This window comes from Ursus americanus, chromosome 32 (assembly GCF_024610735.1).
Source record: "Ursus americanus isolate L20-20 chromosome 32, mUrsAme1.1.p, whole genome shotgun sequence".
NCBI classification, from domain to species: Eukaryota; Metazoa; Chordata; class Mammalia; order Carnivora; family Ursidae; genus Ursus; species Ursus americanus.
This window is the reverse complement of record NC_142158.1, coordinates 32,124,231-32,148,290: the sequence shown is the minus strand read 5'-3', so window position 1 is coordinate 32,148,290 and position 24,060 is coordinate 32,124,231. Positions and strand designations below refer to the sequence as shown.

Genomic DNA, 24,060 nt, shown 5'->3' with positions numbered 1-24,060 from the left:
GCATTTAACACCGTGGGACTGAATGAGATCACCGGTGGCTTGGTGAAGATTGGGTACAGATACAAGGATCGAGCCCGAAGACCCTCCAACATTTAGAGGTGAAGGAGATGAGGAGAACCTTCCCTGAAGAATCACCAAGAAAATGTGTCTTGGAAGCCAAGAGAAACACATGTCAAAGGGAGAAGGAACGATCAGCTGATCCTCACTGCGCAGTCAAGTAAGACGAAGAGTAATGATGACCTGTAGGTTTAACCACAGCAGGGGACCCGGCGCGGGGGTGGGGGGGGGACCCGGCGCAGGGAGTGGGGGGGGCGTCGTGTAGGGCTGTTGACCTTAACAAAGAGCAGTTTGGACAAGAGTTCTTAGGGATTGAAACAGGCTCGGGAGAGAAGCTGGAGGGGACCTAGGGTCAGGAGAGACTCTTTTTAATATGGGTGGAATGATATTTAAATATATTTCTTAAAGATTTTAGTTATTTATTTGACAGAGAGAAAGCACAAGCAGGGGGAGCAGGAGAAGGAGAAGCAGGCTCCCCTCTGAGCAGGGAGCCTGACACAGGGCTCGATCCCAAGACCTCGGCATCATTACCTGAGCTGAAGGCAGACACCTTACTGACTGAGCCACCCAGGCGCCCCACATTTAAGTACACGCTGTTTTGAATGATTTAGCGAAGAGGGAAAAACAGATGATGCAGAGGAGAGGAGAGAGCATTGCCGGAGGGAGGGGACGGGATCTCGTGGCCAGTGAAGGGGTTCTCCTTAGATAGGAGCCAGACGGTTTATCCCCACACTGCAGGAGGAAAAGCAGAGTGTGTGGGTAAATTCTCACAGCCCATCCCTGAGTGCTTGAATTGCAAGATGTCAATCAGGCTTGGAGCCCGTGGCGTCCACCACACCCCTTCACTTTCCAGCGAGACCAGAGAGCAGTGACCTCCCCAAGGACACACCGCTGATGAGAAGCAGAAGTGCGGTGAGAATCCAAGGCTACTCCTGCCCCGCCTGGCACCCGAGGGCTCGCCCCTTGGGGAGAATCCCGAGCCTGCTTGGTTGTCCACCACCTGTGCTGTGAGTAGTGGATGGTCGTCTCGGGGAGAGAACCGCAGAGCCGCGGGGCGAGTGAATTAGAAGGTCTGCGATGAGTTCCTGGGATCTCCCAGATACATCGAGGAGTCCACCTCATCTCTGTAAGGGAAGCTGTCCGCTGGCAAACTGGGTGGAGCAAAATCTGCCAAAATGCAGGAGGATATTAAAAATTCAAGTGCAAACCTAAGGGCACACATCCTTCTGGCGTATAGATTCCCGGTTTCAAATACTCTGTCAGGCCTTGTTTCCTGATTTGAGGTTTGGAAACACACAGTCCTGGATCTAAGCTTGGAGTTGAAAGCAGAAGGGAAGGTGGGTGGACAGGGAGGGTCTGGGGAGGGGGGAGGGTGCGCGTAACAAAGGGGCACAAACCCTGTGGAAAAGCCACACACTCGGCTTTGCCTTAACTTCCAGGACGCTTGTAAAACCCCTGCACTCTCTCCCCCCTAATTCCATTCATTTCTCAATTCTCTGTGCTCTGGTGTGACGGGCTGTGCTAAGTGCTTCAGGTATGCGGGGTGAGGGACTGGGGGGCTGTACAAAACAGAGAAACTGAAACGTCCTGTCCTTGAGTTTTTACAGTCTTTTTTTTTTTTAAGATTTTCTTTATTTATTTGAGAGAGAAACACACAGAGAGAGAGAGAGAGAGAGAGAGAGCATGAGCAGAGAGAGGGAGAAGCAGACTCCGTGCTGAGCTCGTGCCGAGCTGGATCCCAGGAACCCGAGATCATGACCCGAGCCAAAGGCAGATGCCCAACCGACTGAGCCACCCCAGGCACCCCTAATTTTTGCAGTCTTAGAAGAATAAGCTAGTCACACATTTGACTATTTCGTGCCTGCTTCTCATCTCTCTTGTTCCTAGTTATTTCAGGCCTGGATGAAAGGGGGGTACAGTTTATGGGGAGACTGTGTCTCTAGTCACTGCAAAGGGAGCTCCCTGACTGTGGATTCAAAGATACAGATTATAAACTGCTCTTGGGTACAAATTACTCCCACGTGAGCCTGTGAAGCGGGGTGCACTTATCGCTAGGGCCGATCGCCGGTTAAATGCTGCCCGGGTAGCTGAAAGCTTGTTTCTTTTAGGACAAACAGGAAAAAGGGGCCCTCATGGAAATTCGGGCCTAGGATAGAGCCTGAAGCCAACGCTCTGTTTGTTTGGGGAATCCTGAAGCTGGTACGGTTTGTGACCCTCTCTGCCCCCCTTTCCTGCAGAATAGTGTTCGACAAGACGCCCGGGCCCTGGTTCTGACCACCAGTCGGGGTGGAGGGTGGGCCAGGGGGATGAGGAGCTGGGAATGTCCCCATGTGATAATCCAGGAATGCGTCTCTGAAAAAATAATCGTGATGTCTTCATTTCTGTCGCCCTTTGCAGCTGTTTCAAAACACTTGCAGTATCAGTGATTTCAAGGAATCCTCACCTCCTTCTCGAGAGGTAGGTAGGTGGGGCCGGTCTTACTATCACTGTGGGACAGCTGGAGAGACATAGGGTCCGGGAGGCCATGTGACCCGGCCCAGGTCACGGGGCTAATAAGCGGCTGAGCTGGAACTCAAGGCTAGGTCTCCTGACGGTGAGTCGGTGAGTGGGGTCGGACGCCCAGGTGACCGGGAACCTCCACAGCTGCTCAGCCCCCAGAGGAGGGTGTGGCCTTCCCCGCCACAGGACAGCCGGGCTTTGGGTCCCGTCCTTTGGGGCCCAGCTGCCTGGCCTTGGACAGCTTAAGGCTCTCTGTGCCTCTTTCCTCATCTGGAAAATGAGCAAAATCATAGTACCCGAGTCCCCACAAGGTATTTTGAGGAGTAAATGAAGTATTATGGAGAAAGCAAAACACTACATCTGGCCAGAGAATTCCATAAATGTTGCGTCTCCCCCCCCCCAAAGTCTTTCCTTAAGGCACAACCCAAAAGACTTTAAGAATCCTGCTTAATAATGAATCATGGAACATTACATTAAAAAAAAAAAAAAGATACTACTTGAAAAAAAGAAAAGAATCCTGCTTAAGCCTCCCTGCTTCCCTGCCTCCCCCCTCCCGCCCTTCCCTCTCTGCGATAATGCTACCTCCTGCGACTGCTTTTTTTACTTTTCCTAGCCATACCTCTTGAGAGCTTCCCAACACACCTCTTGAGATCCTCCTGACAACCCCATAAGGTAATAGAACCCGAAAGTCTTCGATCTCTTCTTACAGATGAATGGAAACCAAGGCAAGAGAGGGGACCGCCCTAAGGCAAGACCTCTGTTGGCCACCAAGCTAGGACTCTGGCCCCCTTGTAGTTTCAACTCTCGGTTACTGGAAATCTTCCGTTGTCTGGGTTTCCTTCTCTGCCTTTGGAAGGGGCAGCTAAGGGACCTAACGGAATTCTCTGCACACTCAGGATTACCTTTCAGAATGAAAACAGAGGAGAGCCAGGTGGTCTGCAGCTTACAGACACCCCGCTAGCCCATGCGGCCTCCCCGCACCTCCTTGGGCTTGGGGGTTGGAAAGGCAGCCCAGGGTGAGGGGCGAATTCCAACTGACTCCCCACAAGTGGGTGACGGCTGAAAAGGTCAGAAGGGCACTGTTCCAGCCTGATAGTCAAGTGTCAGCTCTGCTGCGGGATATCTGAGAACACCTTGAACAAGTCAAGGTGCACCTCTGTTTCCTCATCTATAACAGGATGACTGGATTAGATTATGTCTCAGCTGCCTTGCTGATAACCCAAAAGGGACTTGCTTGAGGACAAAGGTTGAGGACACGTTATAGGCACTTAAAAAAAAACAAACACAACTTTTTTATTATGAAAAACTTCAAGCCAAATTTAACATCAACCAAATGATATAATGAACCCCCACGTATGCTTAGCCTGTCATTAACTGTTCTTTCTTGTTTCATCCATACCTCCAGCTCCTCCCACTTGGTTACTTTGTATAGTTCTTTTCTGGGTGAAATTTACAAACACTGAAATGCAGAAATCTGAACTGTGTAACATCGACAAATAGATTTGCCCATGTAAACTATACCTCTATCACAATATAGAATTATTTGCACCTTTCTAGAAGGTTCTGTCCTGTCCATGATGGGCAAATGGATAACTGAACTTATGAAACAGACACAGATGTGAGTTTAGCACATGCTGTCTGCGGGCTGCCTAGGTCAGAGTCGGATCTGCTGTCTCAGCTCTTCTTCCTGCTTCTGTCCACTCCGGCCATCCTGCATGTCCCTAGAGGTGATGGCCTTCTGCATGGACTCTGTGTCCAGTCATTCTATTACAAGGCCTTTACGGCCCTGGCTGCACATTCTTAGAAGTAATCTTTTGGGGCGCCTGGCTGGCTCAGTTGGAGGAGCATGCGACTCTTGATCTTGGGATCGTGAGTTCAAGCCCCACGTTTATTTATTTTTACTAAAAATAAATACATAAACTTAAAAGAAAAGAAGCAGCTCTCTTTTGTTTTTCTGAAATACTTATTCTCCAGGCTTTTTTCTTTTGTTCTGCTCCGTTCTTCATTCCTACGCCTGCTTGCTCCTAATGCTGCTCTTTCGCTCCTTTAGAGCATTCTGGCTTTTCTGTGTTCGGCCCATCCTCTTTGAGTTCACTGCCCTTAGTTGTGGACCGTTTATACCCTGGACGCTAGACACTGAACTGTAACCCTAGGGTCCCCTGACCAAGGCCAGGCACTGGTTCAACAGTGAGGGAGGGAGGGAGGGAGTGAATGCAAAGGACACGCTCTAGAAACACCTGCAGTCCACCAAGGAACCCCAACCTGTCAGCTTTACCATTTCTGGACCACATCCCTCTATCTCTCTGCATTGAGCAAGAAGCTATTTATCTGCCCCTTTGGAAGCCCCAGGATGTGAAAGGAAGGAGGCTGATTTACTGGCAAAATGTGACCCAGAGGACCATTCTCCCCCCCCCATCATTAAAAAAAAAAAAAAAAAAGGCAGAGCAAGCTGGGCTATCAGGGATACTTCCTGTTTTCCTCTCTTGAAAGCATCCTGGATAGATGAAACAGGGATCAAAGGGACCGTCTGCCTCTGGGGCTTCGGGACTGGCAGGATGGCTTTTAACCCTCTGCTGTCTCCTGCGCCTGAGTGCCATCGGCACTTTCCGCCTTCTATTTCCTGGGTAGATTTAACTTCTTGAGGGCAGGGGCCTTGTATTCATCCATTCATCAAACATTACTGTACTCGACTCAACGCCAGGCTCTGTTTGAGGGTGGGGGATACAGGATGAATATGACACAGTCCCTGGCCACATTCATCAGACGGCAGTGACCGCCAGTGCTGACCAGTTGAAGCACTTTCTCTGGGTCCCGCACTCACTACAAGCTTTTTTCATGCATTCAATCCTCACAACAAGCTTCTGGGACTTTATTACGCCCATTGTACAGATAAAGAAAGCAAAACTTATGAAAGTTAAATAACCTGTCACAGACAGATGCCGAGGCTGGGGTGAGAGTCCAGTGATCTGACAGCACAACATGCCTTCTTAGCTGCAGTGACACTAGCCTGCCCTCTGCAGATACCACCTCTGTGTCTGAAACACGCGAGTGACTCACTGCGAGTAATTTTGACAAACGCGGTTTATTGCTGGGCTTGGTCAGGTGGCCTCTGATGACCAGGTTTGTCTGCGTCCCACTTATGCCCCGAACTGGACTAGAATGGGGCGAGTTTGTCTGCAGCCCCTGAAGACCGGAAGCAAGGCAGAGAAACTAAGAGGTCACGTTTGGTCCTGCTCCGGAGACAGAATGTTGCGGGCTCTTCTGTCGTTTCTGAAACAGATCAGTTTGTCTTTTTCTTCTTTTTGTGGGGGAGGGACATTTTCAAAAAAAACCTGGAGGGGCTGTTGATCGGTAAGTGAACATAAATACTGAAGAATTATTCTAAGCCTTGGCTTCTATCATCACTTGCATCCTTGTGACAATAGTTGGTTTTGTTTTTCCCATTTCTGGGGAGGAGCTGAGGCTCAGGCTGGTTAGTTAGCATACCCCGGATCACACAGCTAGACAGCACCACGGTTTCATCCTCGGTTTGACTAACTCCCATACCCACACGTGAAGCAGGCTGTCTCCCGATGCTGAAACTTGGCAGAGGGAGGAAGGAACTCCCTTCCTGCTGAGCTTCCTGACAAACTGTTAAGTGGCAGGTGAGGATACCAAGTAACCTTGAGATCTGCCGGTGAGGGACGCTGGCACCCAGGGATCTTTAGGTGATCCCGATCTGCAATTCTACCTCTTTAAGACCCAGAGCTCCCACGCCAAGGCCGGTCCATGATCCTCGGAGATTTCAGGGGTGGGGAAACTGGATTGAACGAGCTGACATACAACAAGCGAAAAAAGACCTCAGCATTTTTGCCTCGCCTCGGTGGCTCCTGCCTTTTTTTTCCTCTCCGTCTCTCATTTATTTATTACTCTGCTACTCCCTGGCCAGGCTGCTGTGTCAACACTGATAAAAGCAAATCTCCCCACAAACAGGTGCAGCCAGAGCTGCCCCTTGGACAGCTGCCAGGGAATGTGATCGCTCAGCTGAGGTGACCTGCCCCTGCCCAACCCCCTTCTCGGGTTCCAGCCCAGGGCATGTGTCCTTGGGCAGTTAATGTCTGTGTGTTCGGAGCCTGGTATCTCCACTGGCATCACAGACTCAGGATAGCAGATGTGGTAGGGGTGGGGCTGGCCTGTGCAGGGCCAAGAGGGTCCTCCAGAAAGATCTGTGTATCTTCCCTTCGGTTTCTTCTGAAATTCAGATACTAGTATGTCACCAAGTTCCTTCTGCAAGTATCTGAAAATATTTCCTAGGAATATCACCGCCTGATTTTTCTAGGTAACAAATATTTTTTCCAGAGCTACCCATTTCCAAATTCACACATACAGTTGTAACGCAAATGATCCAAAGGACATGATCTGAACACCCCCTAGGGCTTCCTTGGGGGGGGTCACCTAAACACGTGAGCCAACCCTGGTATCCAGAAGGCATTTTGACGCTACCAAGCCACGTGACTTTGACTCTGGTTTGTAAAAGATGATATTTCATCCCCGCCCCCCGCCCCCCCCCCCCCCGCTTCTGTGTTTGGTCCCCAAGCATCATTTCCCCACTTCCCTAGGGCACCACCAGCCTTTCCGGAAATGCCCTAGCTCCGCACGCCGCCTCCACCACCCCGGCAGGTAAGAGGGGGCAACGGGGCGGCGCCGACACCGGGCGGGCCTGGGGGCGCACCGGGCGGAGGGCAGGGGCTGCAGCCGGAGCCGCCCGGCAGCGCGGCCGCCGCCGCAGAGGCGCGCGCGGCTGCGGGCGGGGAGGAGGTTGCTATGCAAATGCGCCGCGGCCGGCGGCCCCCTTTACCCAGGGGCCCTCAGGTTGCCAAAACAGACCATTCCCCAGAACAGTCGCCTAGAAACGGGCGCTGTCATAGCAGCCTGTGTGGAGCGGCGGGCCAGCCGCGCTGCCGGGAGGCGCCGGGTCAGGGCTTTCAGACCTCCTCGGCACCCCCTCCCCACCCCGTCTCCACCTCAGGGAGGGGAGTGGTGGCTTGGGCCCCTCCTCGGAGCAGGGGAGGGCACTAATTGGATTGGAACACTCCAGAAACACATCAGCGGCTCCTCCCTGGGGGAAAGGAGTGAGGAGGAGGCTTCAGACTGTCTTTGTGACGGGTCTCAGCCTCGCCCTCCCTGACGCCTCGCCCCGACTTTGGTCCCCACCAGCCTCTGCCCACCCAGCACCGTCCTAGGTCACAGCAGCCAGCTCGTGGTGGAGGGGAGGGGGCGGACCACAACCAGATAACCCCCAAAACGTTCAGCCATGATGAGGAGGGGTTCACCATGTTAGAGCAATTCGTGGACGATGCAGGGTCTGACCTGCTTTGGAGGGGTTAGGGATGAACGCAGCTTGGCCGTGGCTCCCAGGCCCCTTCATCCCCCAGCCCCTCCTCTTCTCCGAGGCCTTGGCTCCTCTCGCCCAACCTGCGGGGCCTGGCCATCCCCACGCCCTGGGAGCTGGGAGCGGGGACTTTTTCCTACCTTATTTGGCAGCAAGAGAGCTTGTCATTTAAGAGTGTGTATCTCGCCTCTTAACAATTAAACTACCGCATAGACGTCTAAAAGGCAGGACCCCGATAATTCCGTGACGGCACACCTTGACCGTGAAGAACAAGACTGATTCTAACAGACCCGCTTGAACGTGGTGCCCGTGATCTTAACACCTTGGGAGGCCTCTAACGTTGCCTTTGCACCAACTGCTCCAGACTGGCCTTCAGAGACTACTTAAAACCTCAGGAAACTCTGCGATTGAGGAGGGGAGGAGAGTCAGTGACAGCCTGAGTGACATTAGGCCAACAGGTGGGCTACAGAGAAAGTGAGTGGCTCCCCAGGACATTCCCTGTGGTCCAGATGCTGCATGCCAGGGGCACAGCAGGAGTCTGGCGGGGGTGGAAGGACAGCTCTGTGCTTGGTGCAGGTCAAGGGAGTCCCCTTCCTTCAGAATCCACAGGAGGCCTGGGGAGCCGTATGGCCTCTGTAAACATAAGGTCTTCCTCCAACCTTGTTTAGGAAGGCAGCATGTAAATGTGTGATGTCTGCCTTCTCTGTCTCCCTTCCTCGTGTTCGGAGTGCCTGCAGCGTGCCGGCGCTGGAGATTCGGAGACTGATGCAATTGAAGCCATTCTATAGTTGGAAGGAGGAAACGATGCAGAGTGTAAGGGACGTTTGCCATGCATTATGGTCACCAGTACCTTTTGAGTAACTTTCTGGTGTTTGTGGGTTTTCCCTAGGTCATAAATCTCACTTCTCCGAAGTAAAGGCCAGAAATTTACTTTCCCAGACGCCTTTGCAATTAGGGTGTTGGCACGTGACCCAGGCTCCACCAATCAGATGCATCTACGTGAGGTTTTGATTTAGAAGAGAGCAACAGGAAGCGGGCATCCTGGGGAAGGGGGCTGGAGAAGGCATCTGACCTTCAGAGCAACAGGAGGGGTGTTCTGAGGTCCAATTTCCACCATTGTTGAAGGGGGTGACTTGAAGCAAGTTGCAGAAATCATGCTGATAGCTGACAGGGTGGCTTGGTTAGAAAAGTACCCCGGGGTGGTTTGGGCATCATCTCTGAGCCTCTGTGCCTATCTTCCCTTCTGGATTCTTCTGTGAGCCACTGAATGTTTAGCTTAAAGAGTTTATTTATTTATTAGAGAGAGAGAGCGCACTGTGCGAGTAGGGGGAGGGGCAGAGGGAGAGAGACTCTGGAGCAGACTCCTGAGTACGGAGCCCAATGCAGGGCTCAATTCCACTCACAACCTGAGCCGAAATTAAGAGTCGGTCCTTCAACCAACTGAGACACCCAAGGCACCCCTTGAATATTTTTTACTAAGTTCCTTTTCTGTTAGAGTGGATTCTGTTGTTTGCAACTAAGAACTCGGATACAGATGGATGGATGAATGAATAGGTGGGTGAATGGTGGGTAGGTGGGCACGCCCCAAAATATGGAGTGATTTTTTGGGGGAGGAGGATGGGACTATAGGTTATTTTTTCTCTTTGGTTCTCTGTATTCTCTTTTCCTTCTCCTCCTCCTCCTCTGAAAGCATGTTACTTGCATAATAAGTTATCAGAGGGGTGCCTGGGTGGCTCAGTCAGTTAAAGCATCCGACTCTTGGGTTCAGCTCAGGTCACGATCTCAGGGTCAGGAGAGCAGCCTCATGTCCAGGTCCACACTCAGCAGGGAGTCTTTTTGGGATTCTCTTTCTCTCCCTCTCCCTTTGCCCCTCCCCCCATGCCCGCTCTCTGTCTCTAAAATAATAATAACAAAGTTATCAGAAACCAACATCTCGAAGAGCTCACAGCACAGGGAAGATAAAAAGTGAACCCTAAACACTTGGGGCTCCAATCCAGCACGAGCTCTGAGGGAGCCTGACTCTGGACTTAGACCCCACCCTCTCTCACTAAGCCTACCCTGACCACGAGCAAAAAGCCTTCTCTTTCTCTCGTCCTCTGAACCTCACACCCATGGCTGGGCCCACCAATCCGAGACATGCACTAGCTCGTCCTGCTTTGTGACATTTTCCTATTGTTACCCAACAATCCTACTTAACCTCGAGCAAGGATGACACACACACTTGTGACTCATCCCATATTGTTCTGCCCTCTCCCGGCTCTGGACTTGCAGCGGCTCTGACTGTCCCTTGACTGGCAAGCCCCGCAACCTTGTTCTACAGCTGTTTTTCACATGTCCTGTCCCATCGTGCAGCACAGATTGTCAGTTCCACGACGGCTGGGATTGCAACTGATGTGATTTTTGTAAACTCCATTCCCCACAGCTTTGTGGGAAGGATTTGAAGGTATGCCTGTAGAAGTTGAGGACCGTATGGTTTCTTTTCACCTTGATGACTTTCCGTAGTCAACTTTTTTTGAAAACGATTTTATTTAGGGCCACCTGGGTGGTTCATTCAGCTAAGCGTCTGCCTTTGGCTCAGGTCATGATCCCAGGGTCCTGGGATGGAGTCCTGCATCGGGCTCCCTGCTCAGGGGGAGACCCTGTTTCTCCCTTTCCCACTCCCCCAGCCTGTGCTCTCTCTCTCTGTCAAATAAATAAATAAAATCTTTTTAAAAAATTTATTTATTTATTTATTTATTTGAGAGAGAGAGTGTGCACACGAGTGAGGGGGAGGGGCAGGGGGAGAGGGAGAAGCAGATTCTCCGCTGAGCAGGGAGCCTGATGTGGAACTTGATCCCAGGACCTAGAGATCATGACCTGAGTGGAAGTCAGCTGCTTAACCAACTGAGCCTTCTGGGTATCCCAGCTTTCTGTAGTAAACTCATTATTTTTAAGTAAGCTCTATGCCCAATGTGCTGAGCCCGTTAGCACTGCTAACAGAGTGGGGACCACTGACCATCACCCGCGGTTTCCATCCCCACCTAACCACTCTCCTGCCTGACTGACCTCCCCCCACCCCCACTGCCTCCCTTGAAGAGAGGCCCAGACAGCGGTGGGGGGGGGGACCACATGGTGCCTCAGAGGGAGCTGGAAGGGAAGATGCGCTGGGTTACAGCACTGTGCCCTGCACAAGGCCGCTCACCCTACACTTCACCAGCCAGAGAAATAAATGCCTTTCCTTTTCCTCCCTCCCTCCCTCCCTCCCTTCCTCCCTCCCTTCCTTCCTTCCTTCCTTCCTTCCTTCCTTCTTCCTTCTTTCCTTCCTTCCTCCCTTCCTTCCCTCCTTTTTGCCCTTCCTTCCTTCCTTCCTTCCTTCCTTCCTTCCTTCCTTCCTCATTTAATAAATGTCTATGATACGCCAGGTGTTTACAGTTTAATATCAAGAAACACATATAAATAGGCAAATAAGTGGGGGAGAAAAGTGGCAGAAGAGCTTGGAGAGCCAAGTGTGCAGGGGAGAGGAGTGTGATTGGTTGGGAGTGGAAAAGACTTTTTCATAGGAATAATATCGAACGTTTATTCTAGGACAGCTCTGTTCTCAGTATTTAACATATGTTCATGGGCTTAATCCTCAAAATAGCAGCATGGCAAGTACTCTGGTCACTTCCATTTTACAGGTGAGGAAACTAAAGCCCTTGGATGTTTAGGGTTGCTGCCGAGCTGGGACGCGCACGCGGGCCTCCGGGTTCTAACACCCATGAGCTTCACTGCCGCACCATAGTGCCTGGAGCAGTTTCTGGAACGGTGAGTGATCACCACGCCTAGAGGCCTGCTTCATAGCCCAGGGCATGGCCGTCAGGCCCTCGGTAACAAGAACCCACTACCACAGCCTTGGATCTCAGTTCTCTTGGTTTCTTGAAAGGTAATTTCACTGCAAGTGCAAACCTCTTGCGTTATCTCCCCTCTGGACCACTCTCTCCCCCTCGGTGTGCTTCTTACCCCAACTGCTCTGATGGCTCTTGGGCATCTAGAATCAACCTTTTCCTCCCAAAGAAATACACATACACCCACATACCCTGCAGGCCTCCCCACTGCCCTGTCGCCCTCACCAAGCCCCTTTCCTCCCAACGATCCCCCCACTCTAATTTCCCCCAAACCCATTGGTTTTTGGTGCTTCCCCCCCACACTGTGCTCTGACCGAGAAGACGGACTTGGGAGCCGTGTCCTCCTCTGAACCCCTCCGGCATTGGGGTCGCAGCCAGTTGCTGCCTGCCCAGGGGCTGCGGGGTTACTGCAAGAAGTCTCTGTGTCTATTTGTACTCCAAATATCGTCTGCTGACTGTATAAGTAATGTCTGGGTATAACTGGGCTGCTGCTTTTCAGCTGTGCTGAATCCCTGGTCGTTTTTCCACTGTGAATTTCCCCGGTTGATGAAAACCCTGAATAACAGCCCCTTTCATTTGCAGGATTGCAATGACTTCCGAGGGGGGGGGAGGGAGTCCTCCTGCCCTAGCGGCCACTGAGCCCCGGCTGTGCTAGCAGCCTGTCATCCCCCCTCCGCACGGACCGAGTCATGAGACCCGAGGTCAGGTTCCAGCCCCTCCCGGGCTGACTGCATGATCTTGGGGGCAGCCCCGTGTGACCTGGAGAGCTTTGCTTTCCTCATCCCGGAGCAGAGATCGTGAACTTGATTTGGCGGGATTGTCAAGAAGATTAAATGAGATAGATCAAGGGCTTTGAACACTGACGTGTGGCCCAAACGGAGGGATTGTTGTGGCCATCTAAGTAGCTGACACATATTGCCAGCTTCTCCAGGGCAGGGACTGTCCCCTCAGTGGCACCCCTCACCCCCATCTCCTCTTAGGTTCAACGCAGGTCAATGAGATGACCTGGTAAAAACACCTCTAAGCGACTGGCAAGTGGCTCTACATGCAGAAGGGGCTTAATAAATGTATGTATGCATGTGGCTCTGGTTCAGATCTTCTCTCTGCCCCTTGCCGGGTGAGCGAGTGTGACCGTGGGCGAGGTCAGTGCCGACAGGCCCACGAGTCCTCGTCTACCACGCGGCTGAGGAGACAGCGGAGGGCTGCTGAGGCGGCCTCGGGGCTGAAGGAGCGGTGTCCCCGAGCCAGGCCCAAGCCACGCATTCCGGGGGCAGCAGCTCTTGGTTTACTATTATTATTATTTTTAAAGATTTTATTTATCAGAGAGAGCACAAGCAGGGGGAGCAGTAGAGGGAGAGGGAGAAGCAGGCTCCCCGCTGAGCAGGGAGCCCGACATGGGGCTCGGTCCCAGGAGCCTGGGGTCATGACTCGAGCCGAAGGCAGACACTTCACCGACTGAGCCACCCGAGCGCCCCATGTTTTACTATTATACACTGAGCGATGCTTCTTGAGGTGGTGTGAGGAGGTCACCAGACTGGGAAGGAGGAAATCTAGCTCCTTGTCTTGGTTCAGAGTCAGCAAGGCCTTCAAAGACAGCGAGCCACTCAGGCCCAGCCCCTCAGGGTCCGCACACATGAGGTGGCCGTGCATAAGCCCCCGCGCCGCTCCCCCCAGCCGTGGGCTAGCCCCCCAGAGTGACCTTGCTCGGGAAGGGGGTGCACAGTGAACGTGAGGATGTCTGTCACAGCGGTGCTTGCATTCTTTCCCATCGGAGCAAAAGGGTCTGTCCGCCATACCCCAACCCACCTACAGTTTTTGGTCTCAATTTTATTAATTTTTGGACTAGGTCGTATTTGCAGATGGCACAAAATTTTAAAAGGTACAAAGGGGCGGGGCACCTGGCCGGCTTAGTCGGTAGAGCATGTGACTCTTGATCTCGAGGTTGTCAGTTCGAGCCCCACGGTGGGTGTAGAGATGACAAAAGAAAAAAGAAGGGGCAGATGGGAATACAGTGCGAAGCCTCCTCACCCCGTCCCAGCCATCCAAGTATCTTCCTCGGAAACACAAACTCAGCCTATCTGGCAAGTGGAAAATGGTATCTGGCTAAATAAATCTAACTAAAGAAAATTTTATGCCCAAAGATTTTTTTAGAAAATATTTATTTGAGAGAGAGAGTGAGAGTGGAGGGGCGGAGGGAGAGGGAGGAGAGAAGCAGACTCCCTGCTGAGCGTGGAGCCTGACATGGGGCTGATCCCACGATCCATGAGATCAGGACCTGAGCTGAAATCAAAGAGTTGGACGCTTAAACCCAGGCGCCCCAAGAAAATTTTATGTCTAAAAAAATTTTTTTTAAAGATTTTATTTATTTGTTTGGGTTTTTTGTTTGTTTGTTCAGAGAGAGTTGGGTGTTAGGGCAGAGGGAGACGGAGAGAGAGAATCCCAAGCAGGTTCTGTTCTGGGCACAGAGCCCAAAGTGGGGCTCGATCCCATGACCCTGAGATCATGACCTGAACCAAAATCAAGAGTCGGACACTTAACCGACTGAGCCACCCAGGTGCCCCTGTTTAAAAAAATTTATTTTATAATCTCTTAATCCCCTTCACCTATTTTGCCCATCCTCCCCACCTCCCCTCCGGCAACCACCAGTTTATTCTCACTATTCTTTTTATGTGAAAACAAACGAGAATGTATTTTAGAGTGGAATGTTGCCTCTGAATGAACTCTAAGATAAAACCAGAGACTTCGAAGAAATTTTATGTTCAAGGGTGGGGTGGGCTGGAGACCTGCTTTTGGCTCTGCCTCCTACCTTCTCACAGGGGGAAACCTTGGTGCAGCTCTGGGGTCGTCTGTGAAGTGCGACCTTGATGATGCCCCTGCTCTTCTCGGTGACGTTGGGGTTCCCATGTCGCCCCGGTTACCTACGTACAATCCTGCCCTCGCACCTCGTCCCTACCATGACCGGGCCACCGCCTTGTTTCTCGACCTTTGGCACATCACCTCCACTCTGGGCTGAGGTTTTTCTCATTTGCACAAAGAGGGATTGGACCAGGCCCATTCCAGGTGAAACATTCCAGGACGAATCAGCTAATTCACATTAAGGTGTAGATGACTGATAACAGCTTAATGTATTACCTCTCCTGTGGGTGGGAGTATTTTAAGAGAGGCCATTTCTCATCCTCAAAGAATGAACCTACGTGGTGCAATTTCGGGCCTGGTCATGGGTGGGTGGGAATGATGTGGGGAGAGGGGGTGCCTTTCTTGGCATTTCTCCAGGGGTCCCTGGGGGAGGGGGTGCTGCTCCAGCCAGGGGTGGTGTCAGCCTTGAGGGAATGTGCCTGTTGGTTTCCCTCCAGAACTTAAACCACACTGATTTCTCTCTGGCAGTGGGCAAGAGCAGGGCTTTGTCATACAGGAAAATGCCTCATTAGGGAAACCCACGTGTGTGGCCTAGGAAACTACCCTGTCGCCTGGAGGACGGGGTGCGGTGGGGCGCTCAGCAGCTCGACTTCCAGGTTCACAGGTCAGTTCTCATCCTGGGCAAGTGAGGAGAGCTCCTTTGGAGGCCCATCGGCTTTCTGCCAGGGCAGGTGGTCCTGCCACACCTGGATTCAGGACATCTGCTTTTCACCCAGGGAGAACGGCTTTGTCAGATGCTGTCTGGTTTCATTTTCTGTGGGAGGTTTGCTTTGGCTTCTGAATGTTCAAGGAGTGCATGAGAGGGGGTGGCCTGGAGCCACCATTAGCCCATCGGAAATAAGAAAGGCATGTGACCCTTGATCTTGGGGTTGTGAGTTCGAGCCCCATGTTGGGGGTAGAAAAAGAAGGAAGGGAGGAAGGGAGGGAGAAGGAGAGTAAGAAAGAAAAAAAGGAAGGAAGAAGGAAAGAAAGAAGAAAGAAAAAAGGAAGGAAGGAAGAACAAAACGGAAGAAAGGGAAGGAAGGGAAGGGAGGAAGGAAGGAAGGAAGGGAGGGAGGAAGGGAGGAAGGAAGGGAGGAAGGGAGGAAAAGGAAAGGCATTTATTTCTCTGGCTGGTGAAGTGTAGGGTGAGCAGCCTTGTGCAGGGCACAGTGCTGTAACCCAGCGCATCTTCCCTTCCAGCTCCCTCTGAGGCACCATGTGGTGTCCCCCCCCCCCCACCGCTGTCTGGGCCTCTCTTCAAGGGAGGCAGTGGGGGTGGGGGGAGGTCAGTCAGGCAGGAGAGTGGTTAGGTGGGGATGGAAACCATGGGTGATGGTTAGTGGTCCCTACTCTGTTAGCACTGCTAACGGGCTCAGCCCAGCCTGGGGATGGGCATGTCTCTCTCCACCTGAATCCCCCCCATCCTACCCCTGCCTCATCTCTGGAGCAGCACAGCTTAATCCATGAGCCTCACCACGGCGCACACGGACCCCTAGACCCTCCCCGCTCAGAGTGTGGTCTGAGACCAGTAGCATTGGCTCCACCCGGGAGCCACTTAGAAATGCAGAATCTCGGGAGCCCCAGTAGGCTACTGAATCAGAATCCGGATTTTTACAAGATACCAAATTGATTACATTAATGGACATTAATGTTGGAGAAAAATTGGTCTAGATGATGCATACCTTGCAGAGGCAGGAGGAAAGAACTAGAAGCTCCCTAGGGGGCCTCCTCTGAAGGGAAGACTCCTCCACACGCCTTGTTCAATGGAGGGAAGTGAGCACGAAGGAAGAGGCTGGGGAAGGCACTCCAGGAAAACATGCTGAGTAGACAGGTGCCTTTAACGTTTTTGGTTGTATTTTAATTTTATTTTTCATAGGCAATTCACTTACACAGTTAAAGTTCTAAAGATGCAGAAGGGTATATCAGACAGTTTCTTTCCCGCACCTGTCTCCCAGCCACTTCCTCTCTCAAAAGCAACCTATGTTCCTAGGTCAGACGTATAAGATATTATGCAAATAAAACTCGGGGTGAGTGTTTTTATTTTTATTTTATTTATTTATTTATTTATTTATTTATTTTTTAAGATTTTATTTATTTATTCGACAGAGATAGAGACAGCCAGCGAGAGAGGGAACACAAGCAGGGGGAGTGGGAGAGGAAGAAGCAGGCTCACAGCAGAAGAGCCTGATGTGGGGCTCGATCCCATAACGCCGGGATCACGCCCTGAGCCGAAGGCAGATGCTTAACCGCTGTGCCACCCAGGCGCCCCGGGGTGAGTGTTTTTAACTCACAAAACCCCTTTTAAAAAATTCAAATGGTAGTTCACCATACACAGTGTCTAGACCTTGCTTTTTTTTAATATATATTTTTTTAAAACGATTTTATTTATTTATTTTTTATTTGAGAAAGAAGGAGAGAGAAAGCATGGGCAGGGGGAGGGGCGGAGGGACAAGCAGGTTCCCTGCTGAGCAGAGAGCCCAACAGCGGGGCTTGATTCCAGGACCCTGGGATCATGACCTGAGTCGAAGGCAGACGCTTAACAGACTGAGCCACCCAGGCGCCCCCAAAGATTGAGTTGTATTTATTTTAGAGAGAGACCACACACGGGCAAGGGATAAGGCAGGGGGAGAGGGAGAGAGTCTTAAGCAGACTCTACGCTGAGTGCGGAGCCCACCTCGGGGCTCAAGTCTCACGACCCTGAATCAGGACCTGAGCCCAAACTAAGAGTTGGATGCTTAACCAATTGCGCTACCCAGGCGCCCCTAGACCTTGCTTTTTTCACTTAATATATCTTGGAGATCTTTTTTTTTTTTTTAATTTGAAGAGATAGAGACAGCCAGTGAAAGAGGGAACACAAGCAGGGGGAGTGGGAGAGGAAGAAGCAGGCTCCCAGCAGAGGAGCCTGATGTGGCTCGATCCCAGAACGCTGGGATCACACCCTGAGCCGAAGGCAGACGCTTAACAACTGCGCCACCCAGGTGCCCCCTTGGAGATCATTCTATAGCATATGTAAGCATGCCCCCCGATTGTATTTCAGCTGAATGTTATTCCACTTTAAGAAGAGACCGTGATTTATATTGCTAGGCCCCTCCTGACGGACTCTCGCATAGGTATGTGCGCATGTGTGTATGATGTATTTTGTAAGCAGCTTAATCTTAGGCTGGTAGAAACTGGAAGGTCCACATCCCCGCCCTGCGTAGGAATTCCTTCTGAGCACCCTACTGCACTTGGGAGACACAGGTCAATGTTGCCTCCGCTGGGAAGCGCCACCTCCCTCTCCCTCCCATCACCCTTGCCCATAGCTTTGCCAGAGCTCTAATTACATGCTAGTATTTAGGCAAAAGCGTGATAACATCTGCTTTGGTATCCTCTCATCCCATCCCATCCCGGCGCATGGTAGATGCTCAACCGAGGTGAACGGAGCTGAACTGACCATCCCCGAGACGAAATGCTCCGGATCCGGCTGCCTGATCCTTCTGAAGACAGAGATCCACTTCCTCCCACGCCCATTCTGCCTTTGAGAGGCTTTACGGAAAGGTCCTCCGATGCAGCAAAGGCTGTCTGCCCGTGGCTTTCCCCGCAGGTTCTGGTGCATCTTCTCAACAACATGGACATTAAATCCCTGTTTCAGATATTTGAGATACCTGTCTTCCTCCAAACCAAATACTCCCAGTTCTCTGTGGCTCCTGGTTCCAGATCCTTCCCCTTCTAGCTTTTGCTTCCGTACACTTTTTGCTTTGTAATGTCACCTTAAAAAAAAAAAAAGGATTTATGTATTTATTTGAGAGAGAGAGAGCAGGGGGGGAGGGCAGAGGGAGAAAGAGAGAGAGAGACCTCAGGCAGACTCCCCGCAGAGCTTGGAATTGGACACGGGGCTCAATCCCACAACTCTGAGTTCATGACCTGAGCCATCATCAGGAGTTGGCCACTTAACTGACAGAGCCACCCAGATGCCCCACTCTTCTTTTAAAGCAAGCTTCACACCCACCATGGGGCTCAAACTCACGACCCCAAGATCAAGAGTGTCATGCTCCCCATACTGAGCCAGCCCGGCATCCCTGTCATATGACCCTTTTAAAAAGTGCTTGTCTGACCCCTTCACACTTCCTAGAATGGCTCAAATTCAAACCCAGGCCCTACGAAGTTCTGGGGAGCGCGTGGAGCACCTGAAACGCTCCGCTGCCGGCGGGAATGGAAAACCGGACAGGTACTTTGGAAGAGAGCTGCCACGATTTTAAAAAGTTAAACATACGGCCTAGCCATTCAACTTCAAGATAGTTCACCCAGGATCAGTTAAAGGGTTTGTCCATTTAAGAACCAGTGTTCATAGCAGCTTTCTTTGTAATAGCTGAGATCTGAAGACAACCCGAGTGTCCGTCAGTGGTGAGTGGATAAGCAGACCGTGGTATATCCGTGCAACGGAGCACTGGTCAGCGGGGCGCCTGGGGGCTCGGTCGGTGACGCGTCTGCCTTGGGCTGGTCCTGATCTCAGGGTCCGGGGATCACGGAGCCCCACGTCGGGCTCCCGGCTCAGCACAGAGTCTGCTTCTCCTTCTGCCCCCTCTCCCCCTGTGCTCGTGTTCTCTCCGTCTCTCTCAGATGAATAAATAAAATCTTAAAAAAAAAGGGGCGCCTGAGTGGCTCAGTCGGTTAAGTGTCCACCTTTGGCTCAGGTCATGATCTCAGGGTCCTGGGATCGATCCCCGAGTGGGGCTCCCTGCTCCGTGGGGAGTCGGCTTCTCCTTCTGCCCCTCCCCCTGCTTGTGCACGCTCTCTCTCTCTCTCCCAAATAAATACAATCTTAAAAAGAAAAAAAAAACTTAAAAGAAATAATACTATTCAGAAAAAGAAACAAAACCAAAACCAAACCTATTGCTATACTTAACAACGCTGATGGATCTGAGTAAAGAAGCCCGCTGAGAACACACAAGAGCCCGCGCCGGGTGATTTCGCTTGTACAACGTTGTAAACAACGCAAGCGAATCAACGGTGACCAGAAGCACCTTAGCGGTTGCGGGGGGGCTGTGGGAGCAGGGTGGCGGGGGACAAGCACTGCTGATGGTGTCGCAGCTTATACACACGGCGAAACCCCTCAGATTGTATACTTTGAACACCTGCACTGTGTGGGTAGGCTGCCTCACGAGAGCTGCTCAGAGAGGCCGCGATCTGGAATTGGCCACATCCTCTCGATGTCACGGACCGGTGGGGTGCACGGTAGGGGACTAGCTCTTTGAATGTGGTCACTATACCATCGGTGGGGCCGAGGTTATGTGATCTCCTGTAAGAGTTCTATCACTGTCCTTTAAGTTCAGCAGAAATGCCAAGATCTTGATGTCATGCACGTTTAACAAGACTCGTCTCCTCCAGCTTCGCTGTGAATTGTATCGGGGTCATTTACCCCTTTCGTGTTCATTTTGTTGGTGTAATCGAGTAGGAGACGGCGCGGTGCAGTGGAAAGAGTATGAACTTTGGGGTCAGATTTCTTTGACTGGAAGCTCAGGGTGGGTAAATTACTTAGCTTCTTTGAGTCTCAATTTCCTCATCTGTAAAGTGGGTCACTATTTCTTTTCTTTTTCTTTTTTTAAGATTTTATTTATGGGACGTCTGGGTGGCTCAGTCATGATCCCAGGGTCTGGCTTCCTGCTCAGCAGGGAGCCTGCTTTTCCCTCTCCTCCCCACTTGTGCTCGCTCTTGCTATCTTTGTCGCTATCTCTCAAATAAATACAATCTTTAAAAAAAGATTTTACCTAGGGGCACCTGGGTGGCTCAGTCGTTAAGGGGCTGCCTTTGGTTCAGGGCGTGATCCCAGAGTCCTGGGATCAAGCCCGACGTCGAGCCCCACATCGGGCTCCCTGCTCCGCTGGGAGCCTGCTTCTTCCTCTCCCACTCCCCTTGCTTGTGTTCCCTCTCTCACTGGCTGTCTCTCTCTTTGTCAAATAAATAAATAAAATCTTAAAAAAATATATTTTACTTATTTTAGAGAGAGAGAGAGAGAGAGAGAGCCCATGCAGGGGGGAGGGGCAGAGGGGGAGGAGAAGCAGACTCCCCACTGAACAGGGAGCTGGACACAGGGCTTGATCCCAGGACCCCAAGATCATGACCTGAGCCGAAGGCAGAGGCTCAACTGACCGAATCACCCAGGCGCCCCAGTGGGTCCCTATTTCCGATCTCATAGAGGTTTGACAATTAAATGATACATAGAGGAACTGGGCACAGTGTTTGGTCCATGGAGGTACTCCATGAGGAGAAGCTAATTTTATAGCTGCATCACTCCTTCCTGTCACAATATTTTGAAATTGTTGTTCTGTGTATGCCAGACCTCTCATCTTAACATGCTCTCTGTATTTGGTTAGCAGACCTACACACCTTTATTGGAATTTCTTTTTTTTTTCAAGTTTTATTTATTTAAGTAATCTCTACACCCAACGTGGGCCTCAAACTCACGACCCTGAGATCAAGAGTCACATACCCTTCCAACGGAGCCAGCCAGGCGCCCCGGAATTTCTTTTTTTTCTTTTCTTTTTTTTTTTTTAAGATTTTATTTATTTATTTGACAGAGAGACAGCCAGAGAGAGAGGGAACACAAGCAGGGGGAGTGGGAGAGGAAGAAGCAGGCTCCAAGAAGCAGGCTCCTAATGGAGAAGCCCGATGTGGGGCTCGATCCCAGAACGCCGGGATCACGCCCTGAGCCGAAGGCAGACGCTTAAGGACTGTGCCACCCAGGCGCCCCTCGCCCCGGAATTTCTAATATAAACACTGAAATGAGCCGGGTCAAAACCAACCCCATGGCACGCCACCACTGAATTTCCTCCAGATTGATCTGCATTCCTGGGGTTGAAGGCAAGGAGTTTAGCCCTCCATTTTTGAGCGTGACAGTTAATATGCTGGCTAATGTGGAAACTGTCAGAGGAGCGTAGGTTGAGAGTAAAAGTAGAGCACCAGCTGTGGAAAATAGAATGGCAATTCCTCAAAAATTAGACAGAGAATCACCATATGATCCAACAGGCCCATTCCTGGGTATATACCCGAAAGAATTGAAGGCAGGGAATCGAACACGTAATTGCACACCCATGTTCGTAGCGACATTACTCACAATAGCCAAAAGGTGGGAGCAGCCCAAGTGTCGTCTGTTGATGGAAGAATGGATAAAGAAAATGTGGTCTATGCATACAACGGGGTATCCTTCATCCTTAAACATGAAGTTCTGACACTTGCTACGACATGGACGAGCCTTGAAGATATGACGTTGAGGGACATAAGCCTGGCGCAAAAGGACGAGTACTCCGTGATTGCACTGGGAGGGGGTACGTGGATGGTGGTGATGGTCGCACAGCAGGGTGAGTGCTCTTCATGCCACAGCCCTGTACACCTGCAAGTGGTTACGATGGTTAATTTTGTGCTGTGTGTATTTTACCATGATTAATGAACGGAGCGGCAGGCTCTTCAGTGGTGGGGAGGGCCTGGCTGGCTGGACAGCTGAGTCAGGATGAGCTGGAGAGCAGGTTGGCCCCATCAGACCCCAGAGAGGACGGGAGAGGAGGCTCAGCATGTCCTGGGGAGCCTTGAAATCTGGGTGGAGAAACCGGGACTTGAGATCCTCACTGAGTCACTCCTTGGGGTTCAGCCTTTGTCTCCTGTTTGGAATGAACAGTTTCCTGGGGGTGGGGAAACCGAGGAACTCGATAGCTGGCTCATTAAGTGAGGATAGGTTTGCTGGTTATAGCCAGTAGTCGCGGGTGAGGGTCAGAGTGAGGCCCCGTGACGCAGCACGCTGCACGGGTAAGGGCTCGAGGAGGAAGGTTGGAGAGCCCCCTCATTGTCCCAGGATTCTTACAACTCTGAGCTCATGATTTCTCTATTCACCGTCTGTGTGCCCTTAAGTGTTCTGTGCTTCAGTTTCCTCATCTGTAAGCTGGGGATAGTAGTGACCTTGTGGAACGGGGGTAAAATAAAAAAGGGACATGCTAAGTATGTGTCCCTTTTCTATTCTAGTCCCCCTCCCCCAAGGAGGAAGGCTGACCTATCGGGATGCTGTTTCAGGTGACATAGGTGGGGCAAAGCCCAGAGCAGGGGAAATTTCCTTAAATGGAAAAGGGTGGGAGTGCTTGGTTGGCTCAGTCAGTAGAGCCCTCAACTCCTGCTCTCGGGATTGTGAGTTCCAGCCCCAGCCTGGGCTTAGAGGGAAGGAAGGAAGGAAGGAAGGAAGGAAGGAAGGAAGGAAGGAAGGAAGGAAAGGAGGGAGGGAAAGAGGGAGAGAGAAAGAAAGAAAAAGAAGGAAGGGAGAGAGAGAGAAAGAAAAAGAAAGAAAGAAAGAAAGAAAGAAAGAAAGAAAGAAAGAAAGAAAGAAAAGAAAACAAAGGAAGGAAGGAAGAAAGAGGGGCGCCTGGGTAGCTCAGTCAGTTGAGCATCTGCCTTCGGCTTAGGTCATGATCTCAGGGTCCTGGAATTGAGCCTTGATTTGGGCTCCCTGCTCAGTGGGGAGACTGCCTCTCCCGATCCCTCTGCCCTGCCCCCTGCTCCTTCTCTCTCTCACTCACTCCCTCTCTCAAATAAATAGATCTAAAAAAAAAAAAAAAAAAAAGAAAGAAAGAAAAAAAAAAAGAAAGAAGAAAGAAAAGAAAAGATAAGAAGAAAGGGGGAGCATGGGTGGCTCAGTCAGTTGAGTGTCTGCCTTCGGCTCAGGTCATGATCCCGGGGTCGTGGGATCGAGCCTCATGGCCAGCACCTTGTTCAGCGGGGAGTCTGCTTGACCCTCTCCGTCTGCCCCTCCCCTTACTCATGCTCTCTCTCTCTCTCTGAAATCAATAAGTAAAATCTTTAAAAGAAGAAGAAGAGGAAGAAAGAAAGGAAGAGAAAGATGAAGTGGGAGGCAGGTAGACCGGCCAACAGAGCCGTTACTGGTTGTGCGGGTGCGGGAGGAGAGGGGCAGAGCAGCAGGGCTGAGCAGTGGGACTAGAGAATTAAGTCCCTCTGGTGATATCTAACCCTTTGTGCTTCCTTGGAAGGTTTTCAGAAAAGACCTGCTGTGTTACTTTCCAAGCTGTGTTAGAATCTTGAGCTTTGGGATGCTGTCATAGACCTTGAGGTGACCCAATGCATCACTGGGTTCCATTTGCAAAATGTCGGTCTCGTTGTAGGGCTCAACAAATGCTCCCACTTACGACTCTGGAAGAAGACAGACCTGGCAGCTGGGCATCTCTGAAGAGCAGACAGAACACTTTCTGGAGATGCCAGGACCGTGGGCTAGGTAGGTTAAAGGAGTGCCAGGCCCCCAACCCGTCTCTCCCTACAGAGCGGCACTGTCCACTAGGGTGGCCACTAATCACATATAATATTTACATTTAAATTAAAAACATTTTTTAATTAAAAGAG

At 51.2% G+C, this 24,060-nt stretch overlaps 1 protein-coding gene across 18 annotated transcripts; it reads left to right on the top strand.

Annotated features, from left to right (window-relative positions):
- The first annotated feature begins 781 nt into the window (after positions 1 to 781).
- On the top strand, positions 782 to 24,060 carry LOC148107350 (uncharacterized). 18 transcript variants are annotated; one of them, XR_015722658.1, is made up of 7 exons: positions 782 to 1,064; positions 2,166 to 2,256; positions 2,455 to 2,514; positions 3,170 to 3,228; positions 7,155 to 7,215; positions 10,199 to 10,370; positions 11,584 to 14,598. XR_015722658.1 is itself a non-coding variant. In XM_087858192.1 (7 exons), exons 1-5 carry the CDS (start codon positions 952 to 954, stop codon positions 11,685 to 11,687), a joined length of 429 nt encoding a protein of 142 aa, XP_087714318.1. In that variant the 5' UTR covers positions 782 to 951; the 3' UTR covers positions 11,688 to 11,710; positions 17,726 to 17,798; positions 18,089 to 18,471. The 18 variants fall into 18 exon arrangements, 12 of the variants coding, with proteins under 12 accessions (XP_087714318.1, XP_087714321.1, XP_087714319.1 ...); XM_087858192.1 differs by lacking the exons at positions 3,170 to 3,228; positions 10,199 to 10,370 and adding exons at positions 17,726 to 17,798; positions 18,089 to 18,471 and having other exon boundaries at positions 11,584 to 11,710; XM_087858195.1 differs by lacking the exons at positions 3,170 to 3,228; positions 10,199 to 10,370 and adding exons at positions 14,607 to 14,850; positions 15,175 to 15,715 and having other exon boundaries at positions 11,584 to 11,710.